This window comes from Abrus precatorius, unplaced genomic scaffold (genome assembly GCF_003935025.1).
Source record: "Abrus precatorius isolate BTA unplaced genomic scaffold, Abrus_2018 Scaffold11, whole genome shotgun sequence".
NCBI lineage: Eukaryota > Viridiplantae > Streptophyta > Magnoliopsida > Fabales > Fabaceae > Abrus > Abrus precatorius.
Genome location: NW_020874303.1, coordinates 25,594,815 through 25,614,396, shown reverse-complemented (window position 1 = coordinate 25,614,396; position 19,582 = coordinate 25,594,815). Strand labels below are relative to the sequence as shown.

Here is a 19,582-nt window from a genome sequence, read left to right as displayed (position 1 = left end):
TGGTTAACAAATTAAAGTGATTTTTTTTTAAAATTACAATTTATAGTTTTTATTTTTTTAATTTTCAATACAATTGAATATATATTGTTTTAAAAAACTTAGCACTGCATTTCGAGAGTGTTTTACATTTTTTTAAAAATAAATTAAAAATATTACTTTCATTCTAATTTAACTATTAAAAACAAACTATACAAATCACATAATCTAATAATTTGTTAAATTATTTGTTAATTTTTTATTTACCTTTTATTAAACATTTAAATTATTCAACTAGTATCGATGATTTATTTATTCTACTTTAAATTTTTATATAAACAAAAAAGATATTAATAAACAACTATAAAATATCAAAAGAATTTTAAAACGATCTAAAAAAACAAAAAAAAAAAAAACGAGAAAGTCGAGTCTTTCACCCTCTTTTAGACTATTTAAGAATTTAAAACTACTACTAAAGAGTAGTATCACTTAATGTAAAAGGAGGAGAAGGCTGTCGCGACAATAAATCTGCTGACATCTGCTTTTCAACTTTGTTAGTGTTCCTTGTTACGTATTCTCTTTTGAAAATTTTCTGAAATCAACCAACTAACAAAAATGGGAACTAAGTATTTTGAAAAATGTTGAGAGATTAGTCAAGACAATCTCTACAATCTTACCACATATTATATTATATTATATATATATATATATATACACACAAAAAAAAAATCTTTTTATATTCTAAAAACTCTTTCGCTTCATCTGAAACTTAACCTTTCATTTAACTTAAATTTAACGGATAGTAAGTAATAAATTATAACCAATTAAATTTAAACTAAATAAAAAATTCAAATTGAATGTAAAAATTTTTACACTTACATTAATAAAATCTGACCCATATATATAATATATGTATATCATAAGTTTTCCCGAATTAGACTACAATTATGATACCCCACAATTTCACGGGTAGAATGAAATAGAAAACCCGGACCTTCAAAATCCCACTAAATTCAAGGGGAAAGAGCCAAGATTCATGGGCAGAGGCAACTACAGTGTGCCAATTGCCTACATGCATCAGCGCAGCAATTGCAGTTACTGTTTGCCAGATGGTTGCCAAAACATATTATCAAGGAATGGGACTAGATGTATCGCATCCTTGTACACCTCTAAGCATTTCTGTCAAAAACATAGTTCCGCAAAATGAATGACAAGCGTCCACAAAATTTCATGTCGAGCTAACAAGCCTGCTTAGGTAACAAATAAAAATCTCAAGTCTGCCTCCGTCAATTTCCCCAAAGCGTCAGAAGAGCCACCTATAGTCCTATTGAGGGAGAGGGAGAAAAAAATATCAGCATAGGAAAGATGGGCAGCAACTTTCAACCTTGTTCATACATCACAACCACTTACCCTTCAAACACTAATTCCTTCTTCTCTTGCAGTTTCAAAATTCTCTCCTCGATTGTGTTCTCAATAACAAACCTCACAATTCTGTGCAAAAAAAAAAATGTCAGATCATTAAGAAAGGACCAACCTACGTTTTTACTCTACATTTCCATCTTAGATTGTTCTACTTTGAAAGTGCTAAAGAGCAAGAACCAAAACCTTATAGGTTTATATTGCCCTATTCGGTGAATTCTGTCTTGAGCCTGACGCTCCACCGCCGGGTTCCACCAAGGGTCCATAAGGAAGACCTAACCACACCCAACAAACGAAGTCACACTCAACATACTTCAGATTATTACAAAAAGGAATGATGAAAAAAAACAATCGTCGCAAAAAACTCAGACAAGGATACCAGCATAAAGTCATTGGTTAATTGCAACCAAATTTAGGAACAGATTATTTTCAAATAAAAGTAGCTCCATAAACATTGGAGGTGAATAAAATCATCAACAAAACTGGAGATAAACAAATTGGTCTACACTAGAAATGTAAAACACAAATGCACTGATGTAGGAAATAGAAGCCTTGATCACTAACAATCCAAACTGAGATGTAAACTTGTAGTTGTCAACATTTTAAAAAAATAATAAAAAAAAGCAGGATACCAAAAGATTGGCAAAAGAACAATGAGATTGCTCACATGTGAAGCTACTGTCAAATTGAGTGCAACACCTCCAGCCTTCAAGCTCATGAGAAAAATTTTGCAGTCTGGATCATTGGTGAACCTCTTAATGGCAGCATCCCGAGCAGCCAATGACATGCTTCCATTCAACTGAACACAAGATACTCCAGACTGCAATTAACACATGACGTTATCATCCTAATGCATTGCACATGTATCAATAAAAAGGTTGACAATTATATTACCTTGTGCAAAGAGTAGTTTATGAGATCCAAGAATGATGTGAACTGACTAAAAACAATTCCTTTGGCAGAACCATCCCTTTCAATCATGAATCTTATTTCTTCTCTCTACAATCATTCAATCCATTTAGGTAAAAGGCTAGGTAGTAAAAGGTAAGCATAGCACAGAAGATATTGAAGTAAAGAACAAAAAATAATAGCATTATTTGTATTTTTCTTCACAGCAGTTATACAAGCACTCTTCAGCTATTTACCCAAATGTCAGTCTCTCACCTTCCACTTGCCTCCCAGGCAACAAAAAAGTTCTCAATGACCATTTCCTTTCAATTGCATGATCTTTCGATAGATATGTTAGCTAAGAAAATTTTAAGAAGCTAAAAATCATATTTACAAACATTGAATTATTTTAAACATGCGTGCTTCATTTGAATTTCCAAGATGCACAGAATCCATTTCAAACTTTTCAGATTGTCAACTTCATGCAGAAACCACAATTTGTTTAATATTTGTCTTCTACACATGAAACCATTGCCATGCTTGTATAAACCTTATCCATCACACACCCCATTATTGCCTTTAAAATTCAAACATTAGAAAGCAAAAGGAAAAACATTATGATAGATAACCCCCACAGTTAGTTAGTTTGGCTGAACTGATAGGTAACTCCCATGGTTAGTTTGGTGGTTGGGTTGGGACTGTTAGTGAATTGAAAGCAGCCAAAAGCAGCAGCAACACATGCCATCAAGAAAAAATGTGGATTTTTCATATTACAGCTCAAGATCTACAATCATATGCAGTAGGGCAATCAAGGGAATTTGAGGATCTCATTATAACTATTGCAGCAATGATGATGCTTAGATTCATGGTTAAAAAATATGGAAGAAACAAGAGTATTGGAGATGTGTGGGAGAACCTATATATTTGTTTTTAACCCAGGGACCAGGAGTTAAAGATGTTTTTAACAGTAGGGTGTAGTTGGCTTGATCATCATGGTTCACTTAGTTGGAATCCCAATGGAACTTCAATTGCAGCTACCACAACTATTTAACTTGAGGACAAGGTGAAACTTTAGGAGAGAAGTATTGATAGACAACCCCCCACAATTAGTTGGTTTGGCTGGATTAATATGTAACTCCTACAGTTAGTTAGGTGGTTAAGTTGGGACCAAAGTTAAATAGTAAACTCTTCATAAAATAAAGCTTAATAATAAAGTTAAAATAATACTTAAATAGCCAAATCATGTAATGTGATTTTGGTGCCCTACTAGTAAATGCAGTGTTTTACAAATGCAAAGAGAGAAGAATAGTGGTACCCTAATTTCAAATGGTGTTATTTTAGTGAAGAAATGGATTTTTTCTTTATTTTGTAAGACTCACAAAAATCAGTTGTAAATTCACGAATTTTCTCAAGTTCAAACAAGTTTACCCAAAAACAAATTTACATGCAATTTGACATGATTTCCTTACCTAAAATCATAAACTCGTATGAATTTACAGGTTAAAATGCGAGTTTAACAACCTTGGTTGGGACTGTTAGTGGAGACTTCTATTAGTTACAAGTTGTAAACAAATAGGAATAAAAAGTAAAGAGTTGGAGAGAGAAGCTTGTCAATTGAAAGAAATAGAGCCTTTGGCTTAGGAGGTGCAGTCCCTTGAAGAACAATTGAGTGTGTTTTATTGAGTAAAGTTGACTTCCTCCATATATAATAAAGATACCAGGTTTATCTCACATTAAGACGACAAAAAGCTAGCCGAACTACTCACAGTATAAAGTCATGAAAAACCAGATAACATTTATCATGTAACTACTTTGTGATGCATACCAAAGCCTCTATTTTAGTGCTTGTCTGAAAGTTCTCAAGCCGAATTCTATTTAAAATGCTTGAGGATCTGAAACCCTTAATTGTTGTTTTATTAGCATGATCCCCAACTTCCTTGTTGGATGTTAAATCAACTGTAAGTAATTTACAGCAAGAAGGGCATGACACTTGTCCCAAGGAAGCAGAGAAGTCTAACAAGCATGTCTTGCAAAATATATGCTCACAAGAGGTAACCTGAAACAATAATGACTAGGTACTTAACACACTAAAAATTAGCTATGACAGCTGTTCTGAATAAAATACAAGATAGAAAAGGGAGAAAATAAAATGAAATGAAAAAAATACAATAAAAAAAATATTTAAAAAAACAAAACTAACCACAGGATCTTCTACTGGTTCATGGCAAATGCCACATACTTGTTCAACAGTAGAATTACTTATCACATTTTCACTTCTTAACACCGCAGTATGAGAATAAACCACAAGGTATGGATGATCGACGGCCTGTATGATTGAGCAAGAGTACAAATGCATATCTGAAATTTTTTGGCATATAAAGGAAATTTCCCAATTCCAACACAAAAACAAGAACTGGAAAAAGAAATGCACAACCATATAATTCAAGGAATCATGATAACAAATGCTGCAGGACAACTCATGTCTACACTAAGGAAAGAGATGAATTATACTTTATCAAATCAAAATTTGATACGATGCTTTTCAAATAAGTCATTCAATTTTAAAATGACATTATTCATTTATTACACAACAACAATGCTATGCTGTCCTTTTATTTCAACATTTATCCAAACTTGAAAGGGAAAAAAAAGATGGATTGCAGGGGAGGAAAGCATAAAACAATCCTGTCCAATGAAAAAATTATCCACCTGACGTAGCCGTGTGAGGAGATCAAATATATGAGCATAATTATTCATCAGAGTATTAGCCTCGACGTATCTGTGTATGACAAAGCATATAAGCCAGGATTAATGTAACCATTTCAAAAATAAAAATCTTAGCAAACAAGAATGGAATTTTTCTATATCAAACACAATACAATTCATATGTTGTTATATTATCAAACTGGTAATATATTTGAATGACTACTCATAAATCATTTTGACAATGCATCCATGGAGTTGAGACATGAGAAAACAAACACAATTAGCCACATGCTTGGTTAAAATATTCAAATGGAACACTGGCATAAGAAGTTTTGACTCATCAGACAACCCTTGTAAACAAAAAGGCACAGTTTAGGATACTTAATTGCTCTTTCATGATTATTTCATGAATAACTCCAGGAATGCAAACCTACCGACAGATTTATTACTACAAAGAATCTGCTTTAAATATTTTCATTTTATGCAATAAAAAGAATGTCACATACGTATTGAACTGTGCCTGACTTTCATTATATAATGATTCATAATAGTCTTGCTCTTTAATATCCAGGCAATCCCTTCTCAATGTAACCTGCAAGAAGAAACATACACAAAATAAGCTTGCACTCTTTCAATATTTGAAATTGCACACTTAAACACACAGGAAACAACTTACAATTCTAGGTGGAAGTGCAAGATCAGTAGCTCTGCCTATTTTAGTGCGCCTTAGCACTATGTTCTTCAAAACTTTATGCTTAAGCAATATCATAGCTCTTTGCCCACGATCATTATTTCCAAACGATTGCATTGGTGTGGCAACATACTGATCAAGATTAAAAAATAAAAAGTAAGAAACATGTCAACATGTCTAAAACAATTTCTACAAAAATTGCAGTTTGCAAAGTTAGTTTCTCTTTGTGTCTCTCTTTAACATGATGATCTCAAAAAAAGAAAAAAACTAACAAATTGCGGAACTTACTTTATTCCACCAACAGAAATGTCTCACAGAACTGTGGGTGCAGTTCGAACATTCTTTAGAACTGTACAAAGGCATCAGCATAAAAATTCAAGAAAAGTAAGCATTTTGAAAATGTACAAGGACTTGTGCATGGATGTTCAAGTGCATGTATGTTATTACACCAATCACTCTCCCTATATAGAACATGCTACTAGCCACCTCATACATAACTAGAATCTTCTTTTACTAACTCATAAAGAGAAGCCAGAAAAACAAATGGGCATAACAAAAACTACACCTGTCTTTCTTATAACAAGCACACGTACTACATATTAGCATAAATGCAAAAATATTTGAAAACAGTAAAAAGAACATTCCAATGTTATGGAAACCACAATTGCTTAGGTACAACAATATATTCTCCTCAAGAAAATAGCAGTGGCTCTGCTCAGCATGAGTGGCAGTCGCTAGAGAATAGGCTGGACATGAAATCGTCATAGCAGTTCTCTAATTGACATGAAATTCATATATCAAGTCCGTATAAACCTAATGCATGCAAATCCACATAGCTAATTGATAAAATGTATTATCATACCTATGATCAAGAATCTTGCAATCACAGTCCTTGCATAAGTAATAGGAATAAGGAGTTATTCGCAGGAATCGTATCTGCAGATAAGGAATTGCAATTAAGATACCTTTTAAACACAGCCTGGTACATAACAAATTTACAGCAAAAAAAACAACACAGCAAACTTACCAGAGAATACAGCTCTCCTACTCGGTTCTGAAGGGGAGTTCCACTTAATGCCCATTTGTAGGAAGACTCTAAAGCAAGAACTGCTTTAGCAGTGTTAGAATGTCTAGATTTTATATAGTGTGCCTGATGTTATATATATTAAGAAAAACTGGTCAACAAAATAGAAGAGTCAAGACTGAACCAATTTTAATAAATTATAAATTTACAATCATTACTCCATCACTCAATGCCTTCAATAAAATAATAAACATTACAATATATGATATTAAAGTTATGATGTCAAAATGCCCACTTTGAGCTATAATTCATTCTTCTCTGCATTTCTCTTAAATAAATAAGTGCTAGCAAAAATCAAGCAAGAATGAAAGCTCAGGTTTTTAAACATACAGAAATGTCACTAATAAGAACAATGGAAAGATATAAATTGCATTTCTTATTTCCTTTTTAAAATATTATATTTATAGAATACTCAAGTGTACATGTAACATAATTTCCAACAATAGTCTATTATTACAACTGACCTCATCCAATATGATCCGATGCCACTTGACAGCATGTAGAAGTGATGTATCGCTATATACAGCATCTGAATCTTCTATTTTCTTGTGTATTTCGTCGTTTTTCTTGTCAAAATCCTCTTCCAATTTTTCACTCCAATGCTTTGACATTTTGTTATTGTCACATTCCTTGATCTTTCCTTTAGTATTTTCACTTTTCTTTTTCTTAACTTGCTTTGATTGTCTTTCTGTTCTAACAGCATGAGGTCCACAAAAATAGTTCTGATGATACAACAACTTGCGCTGCAAAAATAATTTTCTACAATACGGACATCTCTCTTTAGGAGGCATCATATGCCTCCTGTATCCGGACTCAACAACAGAGTATGTAGTTATCACAAAATCATAATCCAAGAACTGCTCCACATTCCTTCCTCTCTTAGCCCCATGATAAACCAGCACCTTGGTGCTTCCTTTTGAAGTAAAGCGGTCAATCTCACTAACCCACTGAGTGACAGCAACCACAGGACAAATGACAAGTGTTCCTTTGATCACAGGCAACACTCTAGATGACGATGGTAAAGGCGAGGGTATGGATTGATCTGGTTCACAATTCCTTTGTTGGAGTTCACGTTTGGAAAGGACAAGGGCAATTGCTTGAATAGTCTTCCCCATCCCCATTTCATCAGCAAGTATTCCACCTCTACTTGCAGAATTTTCCTGTTTCAAAGCCCAGGCTAACCATTCCTTTTGGTATCTAAGTAAAGGCATGGTCAGATCAGAGGATGCCTCAGCAGTTTCATTCAGTACTTCACTCTGATTATCTAAGTCAACATTTTCTGATATATTCTCATCAATCCATCGTTCTTGTTCCTCTTCCCATGCATTCCACAACAACACTGGTCGATAGTTTTTTTTTCTTGCCTTTTTTGTATTTTTTTTCTTTTCTGTTTCCCCCAAAACAAACGTAACTGATTGTTGCAGACCCATTGAGTATTCATCATTATCTCTGTGCTCCACCTCTCTATTTACATCACCCAGTTCTCCATTTTCTGAATTGAAACTTTTTCTCTTCTTTCTGGACTGCGCCTTTCCCCTTTTGGATGAAGGCTTGCCACTGTCAGATGAATCAGAAGTGCTATCTTCACCACTAGAAACACTAATGCTTGAAGTTGGTTCTTCATTCAAGTCAGTTAGGAATTTCCCACCAAATTCTTCATCTGTAAGGAAATTTATTAATTTTTCAGACTTCCCACTGGGACAAAATTCACAGCTAAAATCTGCAGTTAAAAAAAAGTTTCTATGTTCTTCCGAAGATGAAAGGAAAGAAGTTCTCAAGGCAATTTTACTCTGCTTTCTTCCCACCCATAGTCCAACGACAAAGGTTAGACTGTAATAATACATAAAGATACCCACTATCTAGCTAAAAAAATCCTCAAGTTGATATCTTCAAACATTTCAGGGACATCCTTTTGCTTCAAAATGCAGGACACAACTAAGAATACATCCAAAATTTTGCAGGTAAGCCACATACAACATCATGAAAAGAAAATCTTCACTAAATTTAAAACCAGAGAGAAAAACAATATACCTTCAAAATCAGAACCCGAATCAGAATTAGAATCTAAATCAGAAGATATAGCACAAACATCTTTATCTTTATTGTTCCCACATAGGCCATTATTTTCAACTTCCGTCACGACATCGTCCCTAGACTGCTGCTCCTTCCCTGTTTTTCCAATTCACACACCACAATTTTAATGCTAAGTCTGGTAAAACAAAGCGAAACAGATTCAATAAATATTAAATAACATCAGTGTTTGCATTCAACAACACAATAAACCGTTACATCGACGGTCACTCCGTCTTGTTTCTAAACTTCTATCGCTAAAACTACTCACAAACACATTTCGCTTTTTAAAAAAGGCGCAAATACGAAATAGAATCAAGTAACGAACAAGATAACAGCATCAAAATAGTGAGGAAAGAAAAAAACGAACGTCTCCCCGCAACTAAACAGTCGCAAGGTCTACATCCAACCTAGACAGCGAAAAAATAGAAACAATATCTGAAACCGAAAGTAAAAAGCAGCAGCATCGGAAAAATAAAGAATACCAGAAACAGTGGCATTGAAAAGGCGCCGACGAGAACGAAGTTCCATTGACGCAAGAATAAGAGAGCTAGGGTTTCCGATTGAAGCACAGTTTCCAAGAATCGAGAGACGAAGATGATTCGACAGTGAAAACAGTGTTCTCCCACTCTCTCTGTGAAGAAGGAAAGGGTAGTTCCTACTGTTCGGTTTTGTGACTGAAACGGCGGGAACTGAATGCCCTTTTGTATACAGTAGCAAAGCGCCACGCACGAAGTTCAACGTCCAGTGCTGTAATCCTCTGCGGTACACACCATGGTAGAGTAAAAAAAGAGCGACACCAAACCAATGGTGTTGTTTACTCACGACGGTCCCACGTTGTGAAATATCAGTCCACACAGTTAACGGTCAAGATCTCTGGGATTATGTGACATACTATGAGGTCAACTATGGGGTTGCTCTTTTGTGACGAGTCGTTTTTATACATAACGCTTTTCGCCGCACCAACTTTTTCTATTGAAGTTTGAATTGAATATTGGCATTCAAATGGCGTGACTTGTCTTCTTCCATCCACGGTACTTTGTCCTAATAAAAGATTGTTTGTAAATTACACTTTAAAATTAAATTCAATTAATTTTGAAAGTTGCCAATTATAATGTGTATGAGTTTATGGGAAAAGATAATAACAAAAAATGATTTTCAATAAAGAAATAATTTTCTTTCTTGAAACTGTAGTTAGATGTAAAAACTTCTTTTCCTTTTATAAAAAATTGCTTACTTCTTATTCATTATAAAATACTACTACGAGATATTTGTGAAAAAATGAAAAATATTAGTATCAGATAATGACAAGTATTTGTATTTAAAAAGGAAATTGAAAAAAAAAGATAAAAAATGATATAATATAAATATAAATACATTGATTAAAAAAAAAGATTTTGGGCATAATTACCCGTGAGGCATGAGTAATATCAATCGCTAATCTGTCAATTAAAGCGACGACAAAAAATGATGAATTTTGGGCATTACCGCGTAGCAGCCATCAATATTTCAACGTTAGCTATTATCCACGAACAGGGCTATCAATGATTTGGAAGCTGTCCATATATTTTCGTGTGTTATTACCTTTTTTTTTATTATTTTTTTAAGTTGTGTTTAATAACCCATGATATATATTTTTATCAGTTAATATTAATAAAATATTATATTTAATATATGATATAATTTTAAATAAAATTTATTAAACAAAATTTTTTATTAAATTTTTTATAGCATTAAATAATACATAAAATATGAATAATAAATATTTTCAATAGTTAACAAATTTTAAATAATTCTATAATGAAAATGTTAATAATTAATTTAAGAGTACTAATTAAAGATTAAAAAAATACCAACGTCTAACTAGTCAAATTAGCCACTTACTAATAAAATAAATACTTTGATTACTGTACATACTAAATTTTAAATAAATTATATTTTTATAGATTGAAATTTTTAACCTTTATCAACTTCTGTTTTGAGAAATAAACTATACCTTGAAATTATATTATAAGATAAAATAATAATCAACTTTTGGATTCAATGTAATTTTACAGAAATAATCAATTCAATAAAACCTTTCATAAAAAAATTCAATATTTATTTATAAAGTAAATATACCCTTTCATAATACAAAATATATAACTTGAAAAAAAAATCAAACATAAATATAATACACGAAATAAAGAATGCAAAATATATATTTTTTAAGCCAAAGAATATCAAATATAATAAACGGTCAATATAATTACTTTTCTCTCTAAATATTTTATGTCAATTTGTGCCTTCAAAAGTGTTGCATTGGAAATGATTTTATAATGATATCTCAAAACAAATCACCCTAATAACCAACAATATCCTTTAACATTTTAAGTATTTAAATTTTTTAATGTTGTATTATTTACTTTATGAATGTAAAAAAAAAAAAACAATAAATCATATTAAGATTATACACGTCTTTGAGTTTCCTTATATTTACATTATCACATTAAAGACACCTATTAGGCGTGGCTAATTTTACATGCTATCATTCATATAAACAGACGTCACATTGAATGGAAATTAGACATGAAGATTCTCAACTAATAATTCATACATGTTAAATTAGATTCAACTTGTATAATAATTTAAAATTCCAATTATTTTTAAAATGACGTACTATTTCTATTTTTAAATTTATAATATAATCTTTATAATATTCAATATTTCCTCTTTCAAAATTAGATTCTATTTGAATTTAGTAGGTATTTCTTTTGTAAAAAAACATCACACATGCTAAAAAAAATTTATTAATAAAAGCTGGGTTTAAATATTTATAAATAATTTTTTATAAAAAATATATTATTATTATATTAAAATTATACAAATATAATAAATAAATATTTTTAATAAAATTTTACTACTATTATTACCTGTTTAATCTCGATTGTAACAACTGAGATTAACAAAAATTTTATAAAAAAATAGAAAAAATATCCGACAAACATAAAATACAGAAAAGTAGAAATGAAAAGAAAGCTCAACGACAATATTTAACGTGATTGTCCTGTGTTGCCGAACACCAAATTCAAAGTCGTTGATTTGGACTGTAACAAAACAAGAAAACAGATACCAACGTATATTTTAAAGGTGACAACTATATATGAAGAAATTGGCTCGAGTTAAGCCTAGAGTGGAAAAGAAAAAAAAAAAAAAAAAACTGAATCTTTATAAAGATGGAGTTCCATGGCCAATAGCTCTGCCACAAAGCAAAGCATTAGTTGGTATTGGGTACTCATCTCTCCATGAATTGGCAGGCGAATAAACACGAAGATAAAATTGCTGCCCTAAGTAGTGACGAGCCCAATTCTCTGATCTCACATTCCACATTCCCACATTGTCCAAAGGCATGTACACTGCAGTCCATGACTCGGGATACACCTGTGTAGCAATTTAGCATCCATTAAAACACACAGCATTTCATATTTTTCACTCACAACCTCACCACATAGCAAACTTAATGAAAATGGTTTTATTTATCAAAACATGCCCACGCTACCTGAACTGTGCACCGAGAGATTGTGTCTCTCAAATTGTAATTTGACCTTTTTGCAGCTGACCATTGGCCTCCATCCATTCTGAAAATATTGATATCATACAAAATGTTACGTTACTGTGAAAGGTTTGTCTACACTATCTCATAAGATAAATAATCCCATTTAAGTGAGATTTTGTTAATAGAATTTCAATTTTTTTAACCTGTGCATAAGAATGTTAAGAATCTCTATGTAGTAATTTTTTATTTAAAATTATAAATTCAAAGAATTAATGTTATTAAATATTATTATTAAATTGGAATTTTCAACACAATGTTTTAACTTGTTAGTCTATTTAGACAAATTCAATCTATATTTTACAATGGAGAAAGGGAACTTACCCAACAACAAAGAAGTGGTGGCCATCAATGTGCCATGATTGCACAGTGTCTTCAGGATTTTCAAATATAATCTCTACATATCCTCGGAAATCAGCAGCCATGACAGAAGTGTGGAGGTAACCACCACTTCCAGAAGGGTTGTCTGGGATACTAGCAAGGTTGAGCACTCCAGGGATCTTGAAGTAATCAGCAAGTTTAAGTGGTGTATCAGCAGGAATGAAAGAAACACTGTTAACAGCATATCTTTGCTTCCCATTGATAATGGGTGCAGAATTTTGTAGTCTAATTGTACGGGTTGTATTTATCAAACCGTAATGATAGGATCCTTGTGGATTAGGTCTTGGTCCACTGGCTGTCAGATTTCGCCTGGTTTGATTTATTACATGATACATAATCAGTATAGGATATTGGAGGTATTTAAAGATAACATAAATAAATTTAGATCCATAGTCACATAATGTTTGTCTTGTGAACATAGTTCCTTTTCTTCACCAGAAAATAAGCCGATTAGATTTCAAATACAATATCAATATAATTATGTAATGCGTATGAAATAACATTTTGAATATGAAAGAAATTATCTCAATATAATTATTTTGTGTGCAAAACAATCTCCAATTATATAGGCTTAATGAAGCAATATTTTTAAATGATGCTTGTGTCATAAATTTAATTATAAAATTTATTGAAATAAACTAATAACAACTTATTTTGATAAGCTACATATATAAAAAAATATTGGAAAAAGTTTTAAGAAAAACTTTTGAGAGTAGTAGACTATCTCCATAAACTATTTATGAGTTCTTCTAAACATATCTTAAAATGTATATGTAAGAAACTATGTCATGTGTGTCATTTAACTTTTGAAAATGAATTGAAGTAATACCTGACAGAGCGAGCTTGTTCAAGAGACCAATCAACTTGAAATGTTGGCCCTCCTGGGGGAGGACCAGAAACACTTTTTGCTGAATTACTATAATGAAGAATGCAGGTAGCAGTCAAAACTTGTGAGGTGAATCGTGTTGAGGCAACGATATAATAGTCTTGGGGTGGTTGATCAGCAGTAACCAACACAGAGTAACTCTGCCCCAAATGAATGTCAAGGGAATCATAAGTGTTTTGGAGAGTGTGGATTCCTTCCACCTCAACTAGCAACATCTTATGCCCTTGGATTCTAAAATTGATAGAAGTTGTGAGCCCAACATTTGATATCCGGAATCTGTAAGTCTTGCCTGCCCAGGAAACAAGTACATTGTAATTGACAACCATGTATAACAAAATGCTTACAGTTATTGTACTATACATACCTTTATCAACAGTGAAAGTGTAAGCATTGGAACCACGACCATTTATGATAAGCCCATCAGGGAAAGGAAGGTCACTTCCACTGTCTAGAATGGCCCTTAGCTCCTGCAAGAATAAATACAAATATATTAAAATTTTAGGTAAGAATATGATATCTCAAGCATAGCAACAGAAAATGTTCTAGTTACAAAACATGCAACAAAATACCAATAACATTTATGCAAAGCAAGGTACTTAACAGTATGATTTCTCTTGAACCAATCTCCTGCCAATATAGTGAAATCTGCTGCTGGAGGAGGAAAAGGTACAGGAATCACGGAGCGGCTAGCAATTTTGAAGCCACCATAACCACCCGCTGCCTTGTGGAATGCAAGGGAAGGAAAGTAGAAGTAACTACCAATCTGATCCTTCACCTGAAGAACATAAGTGAAGTTCTTCCCTGGTGGGATTGGACAGTTAGTACCATACACTCCATCTTGCCATGAATTCCTTCTCTGTTGCACCCCATTCCTATAAAGAATCACAACATCTGAGTGTGTGTTTGAGTGAGCACTGATAAACTTGAGTCTCAACAAACTTAATTTTGTATATTTATTTTAAAGTGAGTTTAAAATAATATGATTCATGTTGATTCAAACGTAAGTTTAGAAATAATCTTACAGATAAAATTTCCAAACATACTAATACAACACGTTTACATCTTCAAATTTAAATTTAAGCCTTCTAACACCTATCCAAACGTGCGCCTAATATAAGTTTAACATTAAATACAAGTCTCATGATTGTTTCAGCAGCCGATACTTTAACAACAAACTAAACAAAAAGTTAGTCACCAGAGAGAGAGAGTAAACTAACCAAGAGATAAGGAAAGGCTCATCCAAGCTATTAAAAACACTGATGATCAAGTTATCATTGGTCACGGATTCAATCTGTGGTCCTGGGAACTGCCCATTTATCAATATCCCCTGTCATATCATACATCAAATATTCATTTATGAACAAAAAAATTAAGAAAATTAAAACTATACCTAAAGGAAAACAAAAAAAAGTGCCTGTTGTTTATATCCAAGAGGATAGATGTCTCCATAGGTGACATTCCAAGTATAGAACCTATAAGGGTCCTCCCCAATTGCACGTATCACAAGTAACACAACACACAGTAAGAGAGACCTCAATCTCCTCGAGTAACCCATTCTTCAATCTCTCTCTTTACTCTAATCCCAGATGTTTGTGTGGTTAAATGAAACCAAACTAAAAAAGTTGGCAAGCTTTTCTCTTGTTTATATAATAATAATAATGGCTATAACTATTCTTTCTTTGTGCAAGGCATGGCTACACTTTTCTTTTCACTTTTGATTCGGTTTGGAGCTTTCTCTACCAAGATAAGATGGAGTGATGTTGTTATGTCGGTGAAGGGAGAGATCAGAGAATTTCTTCAGAGTGGATCACTCTACCTCATTTTATGAATGTTCGTGAGACTGTGTTATTATTATCTAATGCATGAGCTGTATCCATTTCATAAACCTCAAAGAGAGTGTCAGTGTGTCACTATGCACCACTTTGGGAATATTGAAATGACATGCTGACTTATTTTAAAATTTACATAAATAAATATAATTGAAATAAAATCTGTGAGCAAAATAAGAATAAAAGTTTACTAGAAAAATACGCCGTTATATCTCAGGGCAAGAAATAATGTCATGTATGTCAATAAATTCATTTACTAGTCTGAAAGCATGGGTTCAGATATTATAAAAATAAAATCAAAACAGTACTATAATAGAGTACGATGACTTAAAACTTTATATTAATCATTGAATGCTTCTACAAAATCTAAGGTTTAACTTTATTTTCCCATTGAGTCTTAGGAGTTCATGCTTTTTAATGGAGTATCACAAGATTTTCAATGGTGTCATTATTGGTCACTTTTCTATTGTTGTTTGAGTTATTGACCCATATTAAATTAAAAAGACAAGGAAGACCGAGAGAGATCCTTGTCCATTCATAATCGAGAACAAATCCATTTGAAAATGACCGTACTAGATTCTAGTTTCATATGATATGTTCAAAAAACATTTTCTTCTTTTATTCCCCAACTTCATTGCGCATTTTGCTCATTTTTATTTAGAATTCTGATAAGTTTAATGATGATTAAAATCCTTAATATTTTAATTAAAAAATCACTATACCTTTAAAATTATTAAGATTTTTGTGTGTGTGTGAACTAGAAAGATCCTCCTTGATATTAACACATTTCAAGATATTAAAATAGCTAAAACAATTTTCTACTTTTTTAATAGAGTCTTTTTTAAAAAATATTTAAGAAATTAAAGCCTAATCAGTATGCTTAAGCGTCATCTATCAATTTATTGTTCAATTATTCATAAAAACTAACTATATAATATTCATCAAGTAAAATCCCTATAATAATTAGTTCTTTAAATACATTAGTCTATTTGAATATGTTATTTTATATTTATTCTATTTATGTTAAAAGATTTAGATAAATTTAAATTACGGATAAATATATTAATATGTATAATTCTATAAATAAATTATTGGATCGTACTTGTTTAACATCTTTAAAATTATCTCCATTCCTTCCGGTTCTTAACCTTCAAAAACATTGTGTAGATTATAAGCATACGGGGTTTGATAAAAGACAACTTTTAACATCAACATGAGATTTCTGCGTCTTAACGCTGAGGATTTCAAGTGCTATGGTATTAATTTCTCTTAGTTTTCTTTGAATCTCCATAGCATCAACTTTAAATGTTTTATGCTACTTACGTAGCTAGGCCAAAAATAGTGATTAATTGTCGGGTATGATTGAAATGCCAAGTTTTATTTGCAGAGGAGGATAAATGGAAAATGCATGGGAATGAGAAAGAGAACTTAAAAGATCATATTTGTGGCGAATAAGTCATAAGTCACATATTTCATAAAATTATATTAATATCGAGGCAAGAAATTTGAAGTTCAGCGTACTTTCTCTTACAATAATATATCTGAAATAGAAATTTTAGTAATAAACTCGGCAACACATTCTTTATTATAGATTGAAATTTATTAAAAAGAGTGTATTCCTAACCTTCTTATCCATTATATTACAAGCGCATAAACTTTAATTTATTAATTATACCAACTCATGAGTACTACTACATTGATGGAATGCAAAAAGCGACTTAAACAATGATCAAGTTGACAGATCAGCAAATGATTAAAAGAGTGTAAAATTTTGAAGTTGTTAAGGGGAACTCTCATCAGCAGCAGCAGTACAAGAACAAAGGACCTCACTGAAGCACATTTGTAGGAAGCAGCAACAAGTCACTTGTTGGTTTGAGATCCTTTCTAGTCCAAGAGGGTGTGCTGATTTGATTATGACAATTATCATTGATGAGCTTTTAGTAAAAGCCATCAATGATACCTGTGATGTCAAAGTAACATGCTGTAGCAGCCCAGATCATGTTTGTGAAATAACAGTTTTGTGCACAAGGATGCTCCCATTTTCTGGGTGTTCAGTTCCTTGTTTCTTTCAACTGTGACCTTCCATGCCATGAACACACTATCCATCAGCTTTACCACTTGTTTAGCGTAAGATACTGCACAGCCTGCGTATATAACCAAATTGCAAAATAAAGTTATGTTGTACGCAAAAAATGAATCTCCAGAAAACTAAAATTTCATAATATAGCACACCAACTAGTTATTTACATGGAATAAGCAACACCAAGATGCATAGAGCACAAATAAAAACCAATTTTATTGATTGTTGCACTTTCCAACGAAAAACTGACATTCCAATAAAAAAAGTGCTCAAGATTGATTTACAGTCATATCTCAATCATATTCAATGGTTTAAAATTAATTTTACTAACTTTAAATTGAACGGACATATCATATGTTCTGTAGAATTCATGCCCACAGAAATAAATCACTGCTTAATAATTGCATTATATGCAGCTCCATATTTTTTACCATGATTAATTGCAAAATAAGCATCAGCACTTGCAGCTTAGTACATCCTTAGTATTCAATTGAAACATTTTTGCAAGTGAACAAACTACTGCAGATTCATCCATGGCTTGCAGGAAGTGCTATTGCCGATACTCCTAACTCTTTTTTGTGAAAAAATATGTATTAAAGGGATTATTTTATTCCAAGAATTGCCTAAATGGTTTTTTTCTTTTGGTCTGAAAATTGCCTGAATGGCTGAATCTCAATATCACTAACAATAAAGGGCTTCCGTATTAGTGGTTTGGGCTCAAAGCCCATCATGACGGCATTTCCATTTACTAACAAGTTACATCTTCATTCCACTGCACAAGCCCAGATGTAAATTCCTACTCCAAATTATTGAGAAACAGTATTAGTGCTGGTTTCCCCAAGTTCATATTCTGAAGCACTAATAAATCATACAAAAGCAACCATTTTCTGCTTTAAGAAATAAGAAGCAAACATCCCTTTCATAGAAGAAATATTCCAAAGTATAAACTACTTTAAAATTCTCATCGATTAGGTACACGTCTAGCTACTAAATTATATAAAAGACCAATAATCATAGGTGACGTGTCACTATCAATAATGTTGCCTGCATTAGAAATTATAAAGATCCACTTATGATATATATTATACACTTGGCACCAAGTAATTGGAGAGGGTTTTTAAGTTTCCATCAAGTGAAGTTGAGCGTTTCTATATTTTAACTTTAACTTAACTCGTTATAATAGACTATATATATTCTCCTCAGTTTACATTGGCTAATTTTATGATAATAAATCGGTCTTCACGACTTTATACATGAGAAACATCAGTCAATAGCATTTCCGTACACAATCTACAACCCACCAATAACAAACGCATTCTTATGATATGTGTTTAATTATTGATAGATCTATCTGTTAATTAAGTACCGTTTAAATTGTGGGACTATCTCTTGGTTATTTACTGCTTTATTTAATTAATTAATTCCATCATAGAATATCTAGTTTCGCCACGGATCATAAAAATAAATTACTAAAATTCTTTGAGAGTTAATTGGTGTATGGTTTTCAAAGGAAAAAAACAAAACGAAGAACGTTTTTCATTGATAGACACAAACAGACGAAGGAATAGAAAAGAGCTTCCCAGAGGTCCATACAATATAACACACAATCCAATTGGTTGGATTTGGCATATGAAGAAGAATATTCATAGAATCATACAAAAAGCAGCATAAAAGTACCTGAAAGCAACAGGTATTAGGTTTTTAGTTTGTAATGGCTTGAGATGAAAACCAAGGAGGGACGCTGCACTTTGATGTTATAGATTCCGGAAAAGCAGATAAATTCAACACCAAATATGCTAACTTTCAATGGCAAAACAATGATTGATAGAATGGGCCAAGTGATAACCTATCCAACAAGCCACACCAACGGATCAATCAAGACAATTACCATAAAAAGACTTCATATGAACAATATCTAAACCACACCAATACCAACAAATAGAAGTTTGTAACTTTGGAGTTCTAGAACTTCTAAAGAGT

General features: G+C 32.2%; 2 protein-coding genes across 2 annotated transcripts; both read right to left on the bottom strand.

Moving 5' to 3' along the window:
- Nucleotides 1-984: 984 nt before the first annotated feature.
- On the bottom strand, nt 985-9,365 carry LOC113855917 (DNA repair protein RAD16-like). Its single transcript, XM_027487547.1, has 17 exons — nt 9,320-9,365; nt 8,796-8,933; nt 7,816-8,424; nt 7,229-7,767; nt 6,708-6,830; nt 6,543-6,616; nt 5,969-6,029; nt 5,666-5,812; nt 5,496-5,581; nt 4,993-5,062; nt 4,484-4,609; nt 4,109-4,339; nt 2,290-2,394; nt 2,063-2,215; nt 1,582-1,670; nt 1,387-1,467; nt 985-1,300 (listed from the first exon to the last, which is right to left on the bottom strand). The coding sequence occupies exons 1-17, from the start codon at nt 9,363-9,365 to the stop codon at nt 1,228-1,230; spliced, it is 2,751 nt and encodes a 916-aa protein (XP_027343348.1). The 3' UTR covers nt 985-1,227.
- Nucleotides 9,366-11,993: 2,628 nt separating this feature from the next.
- LOC113855070 (L-ascorbate oxidase homolog) lies at nt 11,994-15,248 on the bottom strand. Its single transcript, XM_027486525.1, has 8 exons — nt 15,108-15,248; nt 14,911-15,020; nt 14,295-14,565; nt 14,058-14,160; nt 13,637-13,982; nt 12,751-13,116; nt 12,373-12,451; nt 11,994-12,254 (listed from the first exon to the last, which is right to left on the bottom strand). Exons 1-8 carry the CDS (start codon nt 15,246-15,248, stop codon nt 12,042-12,044), a joined length of 1,629 nt encoding a protein of 542 aa, XP_027342326.1. The 3' UTR covers nt 11,994-12,041.
- Between the last annotated feature and the right edge of the window lie 4,334 nt (nt 15,249-19,582).

Bases quoted from the DNA above. Each gene is read 5' to 3' on its own strand.
- LOC113855917 (XM_027487547.1), bottom strand. From the start codon at position 9,365: ATGGAACTTCGTTCTCGTCGGCGCCTTTTCAATGCCACTGTTTCTG. The intron at 6,030-6,542 runs GTATGATAATAC...GCCTTTGTACAG, and splicing joins TGCAAGATTCTTGATCATAG to TTCTAAAGAATGTTCGAACT. The intron at 5,813-5,968 runs GTAAGTTCCGCA...AATCTTGATCAG, and splicing joins ATTTCTGTTGGTGGAATAAA to TATGTTGCCACACCAATGCA.
- LOC113855070 (XM_027486525.1), bottom strand. From the start codon at position 15,248: ATGGGTTACTCGAGGAGATTGAGGTCTCTCTTACTGTGTGTTGTGTTA. The intron at 14,566-14,910 runs GTTAGTTTACTC...GATTCTTTATAG, and splicing joins GAGCCTTTCCTTATCTCTTG to GAATGGGGTGCAACAGAGAA. The intron at 12,255-12,372 runs GTAGCGTGGGCA...ATTGCTACACAG, and splicing joins TCTCTCGGTGCACAGTTCAG to GTGTATCCCGAGTCATGGAC.